This window comes from Nanorana parkeri, unplaced genomic scaffold, assembly GCF_000935625.1.
Source record: "Nanorana parkeri isolate BGI_ZX_2015 unplaced genomic scaffold, ASM93562v1 scaffold1997, whole genome shotgun sequence".
In the NCBI taxonomy this organism is placed as follows: domain Eukaryota; kingdom Metazoa; phylum Chordata; class Amphibia; order Anura; family Dicroglossidae; genus Nanorana; species Nanorana parkeri.
The window spans coordinates 105,462-110,146 of NW_017308265.1; the positions used below are offsets into that span (position 1 = coordinate 105,462).

The following is a 4,685-nucleotide window of genomic DNA, read 5'->3' on the forward strand; positions in this document are numbered from 1 at the left end:
GGCGGGGGGAGGCTCTTTATATTCCACACATCACATGACTTATTTGTAACAATTTATCGGATCTTCACATTGATACAATGAGATCTATTAATGTCTCTGTAACCGCCAATCTGGTCATGTGACTTCCTGGGCAGTGGTGTAACTAGAAATCACAGGGGCCCCCTGGGAATATTTTGTATGGGGCCCTGTGATTTCTAGTTACCTGAGTTACGCCCACCTGAGATCCCACACAGCCCACCTGAAAGTGACCCCCCCAGAGCCACCATGGACTCTCTATGGTGGGCTCTGCAGGGTCTCAGGTGGGCGCGGTCAAGCCCTCTTACCTGTCTGCATCGCAGAACCTGGCCTCGGGGCGGCAGGGAGAGTAAATCCGGCCCTGACTGGAACGTTGTGTTGCGTACAAACACCGAATACACCAACCTGAACGGCGTCCTTTACTTTCGGCTTGTTGTTGCTGATGTATCCTCGGCACTTCACAACTCCCCCAATGTGCAAAGAAGAATTGCAAACCCGAACCCGAGCCGTGCGACGATCCGAAATGTTCTGGAACGATAAAACCGTAAAAAGTGAAACTCAGAAATTAGGGTCAGTAATAGAAGCGTTCGCGGGGTCACCGGCAGATTTGATAAATTCCCCCCAATGTATCTCTATGTCGGCTTTCCATCAGTTCTATCCCGCTCCTAATACTGAATATACTAGGGGTGCAGCGATACCGATACTAGTATTGGTATCGGTGCCGAGTATTTGGGCCAGTACTCTCCCTAATGCTCCGATGCCTGGCCCGATACTTGAACTTCCGGTATCAGGAAGCTGGGCGGCGAGTCATTACACGCCTACCAGCCTCCTGATTGACCGAGAAGCCGGCTCCCTGGTCATTTGTGACCAGGCAGCATGGAGCCGGCCAATCGGCGTGTAATAACTCGCTGCCTGGCTTCCTGATTGCTCGGGAAGATGGCCAATCAGTAAGCCAGATGGCCAGTCATTACCCCGCCCCCCTGATTGGCCAGAAAGCCAGCCCCATGCTTCCTCATCACCTGGTGACGAGGGAGCATGGAGACGGCTTCCCTGCTAATCGGGAAGCCGAGGGGGCGGGGGCGGGGGGGAGTGAGTCATTACACGCCGCATGGCTTCCTTAATGGGACTTCCAGTATTCGGCGAGTACCGGAAAAAATATCGGTACTTGATACCGAAAAACCGGTATTGGTGCATCCCTAGAAGATACCCCCAGGATGGACTTCCTGAATGCAGTGACACCATTTCACTCAGCCCTGTTGTCACCACTGTCACAGAGCCGGCCTTCTGAACTACAACTCAACGTCTAAACAATGTAACATGATCACTGCTGGCTGGGAGCATTGCATGATGGGATATGTAGTGTTGAGAAATGGAGATTGCATCACATCAAGCAGCAGGGAAGGAGACGCAAAGCACGCTGGGAATCCAGGAAGTGACTGGCAGACGGAAGGCGGCGCTCACTACATGAAAGGGATTTCTTCATGTAAGCTTTGATTGTATTTCAGAGACACCTCCGGTATGTATTCCTATCACAATGCTGATGATAGAACAGGAGAGGAGATGCCGGGACTGTACATCTCCTTTAAGTAGTGGGCGGAGTTACTGACGGTTTATAATCTGCTTGTCATTATATTCGAGCCGCTCACATACAGGAAGCTCAGAGCTCCGGGCTTCATGGGAGGCCAGTACAATGTCAGCCTCGGGTCTCTGCAAAAAAACAGCGCCGGGCCGACCGCAAACTTCCAGCAGGAATGTTTTGCACGGCCGGCGGCTCTCAAGCCTCCATTTCATTGGCAACTCCGGTCCACGCAGAGGATCGGGAACCAAATCGGAGTGGTTCCCAGTCATGTGACCACTATGTCAGCTCGGACAATGATCCCATGCAGACTGAAGGCCCCACAGATGATGATAATAATAAAATGGAAATCTTTAGCCGCTTTCAGAGTGCAGAGTTCATCTATAGAGCCATTTATTTCATAATGTAACCGTCAGATACAACCGCAATGTTAACAATTATACAATATAAAGGGGTTTATGGCAGATCATGGCTGCAGCCCGACGTTATAGAACAAGCTTTGGTCCAACGCCTTACTCACCGAGGGGGAGAGAATTGTGGCGGAAACAATCTGACGGCCGGAACTTGCCACAGAGCGTCCTTTCTTCTGTACAACAAAAACAAAAGCCACATTTATAATGTAAAATATATAAATTGGTCATCTAATTAGACTTTGCGGGAAAATACATTTTCTGAACGGGGGTGTAATATATATATATCAGTATTGGAAAATAACAGTTGTATGGCTTAAAGGAGAACTATGAGGGGGGGGGGGGGGGGTTTCCCACGCCCCTCATAGTTCTAGCCGACGTGTGACAATGAGACTGTCACAGGTCGGCTCAGTAGATCGGGAGGTGAGAGAACACATACCGGCGCTCGCTCACCTCTCGATCCTGTCACGGCTCTCTGCCATGACAGGGGAAGGGCTGGATTCCAGCGCTGAGCGGCGGAACGGACAGGGGAGGGGGCGGGTACAGCTGGCTCTGCCTCTAGATAGGCGGAGCCAGCTGTCACTCACGCAGCTGGGCGGATCCAGACATAATTGTCGGGATCCGCTCCGGCGTCTCAGTATACCGTGAGCTGTAGCTCCCTATATACTGAGCCTAGGGTGACGGGAGGACGCTAGTTTGTGTCCTCCCGTTACCCTGAGGAGAACTATGGGGAAAAACACTGACCCCGTAGTTCTCCTTTAAATACAGATTCATATCCTCACGTTGAAGCTTTGTATATTAAAGAAGAACTGAAGCCAAAACGTTTTTTATACAGTAATGGCGGGTTATAACCCCCGTCAGCTTTTTATGCCCTCTGTCTCTTACTGGGGAGCTTTCTCTTCACTTCCTGTCCAATAGACACCACAGGAAGTGAGAGGAAATACTTTTTAAATTGAGGGAAATCGCTGATGGTCAGCAGAAGCAGTGTCCCCCCTTGTGACAATACAGGCCTGTAATGTGACGTGTCACCGTCCTGCTGATTATATAATCGGAATGACCATTATTTATGTGTTTCCTGTTTATAAATAACAGAACGTACAAAGTATCCGCCCGAAACTCTCACCTGCTCCTCCAGCAGATCACTCTCCGTGTCTTTCAGCCGCCCATTAAAGAGTATTGTGCAGTCTTCTATGTCCTTCGCCCATTGTGCCAGTCTAGTCTACAGATAAAAGAAGTACATAGTAATGAGGAGCGATTCCTCTCATTGGAGGAGAGATATCTGGACTTCAATACATCGGCGTCCCATACACACCATATACCCAACAATGGAGTTTGGGACTTCCCTGTGATATTTACAAACAGACCAGACAGGAGGTATAAAACCAGATCCTAATATAGTCCATGTCACCAAACATGTCTACAATCATCTTCTCACCGCACAAATAGGCGGAGACATCAGATGTTCACATTGTAATACACTAAGATCAAAGTTCTTGTCTTCTCCCGACACGTTTCTTGGAGCAACCTCCACTTTCTCAGAGGAACATTCATATATATTACTGATTGTATATCTTGGGACAGGTTTCTGGCTGAGTCAGTATGTTCCTCATTGCGTCTCTGCGGACAGGTTTCCGGCGCGCACCTCTGCGGACACGTTTCCGGCGCGCGTCTCTGCGGACACGTTTCCGGCGCGCGTCTCTGCGGACACGTTTCCGGGTCAGCATGGTTTTGATTCTGTTTGCAATTGTCCCTTTATTTTAGCACTTCGATTCTTCAGCACACGTGGGACAAGGCTGATGGCCTAGGGGCGTCTTGAGGCTGGGTGACACCCGGAGCGGTGACGTCATCACGCACGTGCGGCAGTATTCTGATACCTGCCGGCGGCCATCTTGGTGATGGACGCCGGAAGAGAGAGGAGGGGACAGTCACCCGGCGGGATAAGGTATGCCGCCGAGTCCCCTCCTCTCTCCTATCGTGGTGTCATGGCAATAAAGCCAGTAACTGAGAAGCGGGGTGCAAGATCGGACCATGCAGAAGACGGCATGGAGCGTAGGCCGGTACGTGGACTATGTCGGTGTACCTCACGGATGCCATCAGAACTCAATCCTTTAAGGGGCATTAAGGGGTTAATAATACAATAAAAAAAATACATATGGTGAACATTGCAATATCCGTGTTATAAATACAATATATCCGTCCCCTTCATACGCGGGACGACAGTGGAAGATAATAAATACGATGAGGACTCACCCGCAGACATTTCTGCTGCTCCGGGTAAGATGAAGATGACGGGAATGACACCGTGAGATCTACATGAAGGTTACATTCTATGGTGAGCCAGGACACCGGGGAGCTCTGGTACTTCCAATCAGCCGGTTTAGCCGTACTCTAAAAAAAACAAAAAAACACAATGAATAAAAAATAAAAAGCTTAAAAAAAGGAGAACTACGAGGTCAGGGCTTTCCCCATAGTTCTCCTTAGGGTAACGGGAGGACACAAACTAGCGTCCTCCCATCACCCTAGGCTCAGTATATAGGGAGCTGCTGCTCGCGGTATACTGAGACGCCGCAGCCGGAGCGGATCCCAACAATTGTGCCGGGATCCGCCCAGCTGCGTGACTGACAGCTGGCTCTGCCTAGCTAGAGGCAGAGCCAGCTGTACCCGCCCCCTCCCCCGTCCGTTTC

At 50.2% G+C, this 4,685-nt stretch overlaps 1 protein-coding gene across 1 annotated transcript in view; it reads right to left on the bottom strand.

Annotated features, from left to right (window-relative positions):
* Positions 1-4,685, bottom strand: part of CUNH1orf27 (chromosome unknown C1orf27 homolog) — a 14,390-nt gene that overhangs the window by 336 nt on the left and 9,369 nt on the right. The window contains exons 6-9 of the mRNA XM_018572314.1: positions 4,252-4,389; positions 3,125-3,220; positions 2,112-2,177; positions 421-543 (exon numbers count right to left, since the gene is read on the bottom strand). Of these exons, the coding sequence (XP_018427816.1) occupies positions 421-543; positions 2,112-2,177; positions 3,125-3,220; positions 4,252-4,389 (423 nt within the window). The remainder of the gene's footprint in view (positions 1-420; positions 544-2,111; positions 2,178-3,124; positions 3,221-4,251; positions 4,390-4,685) is intronic.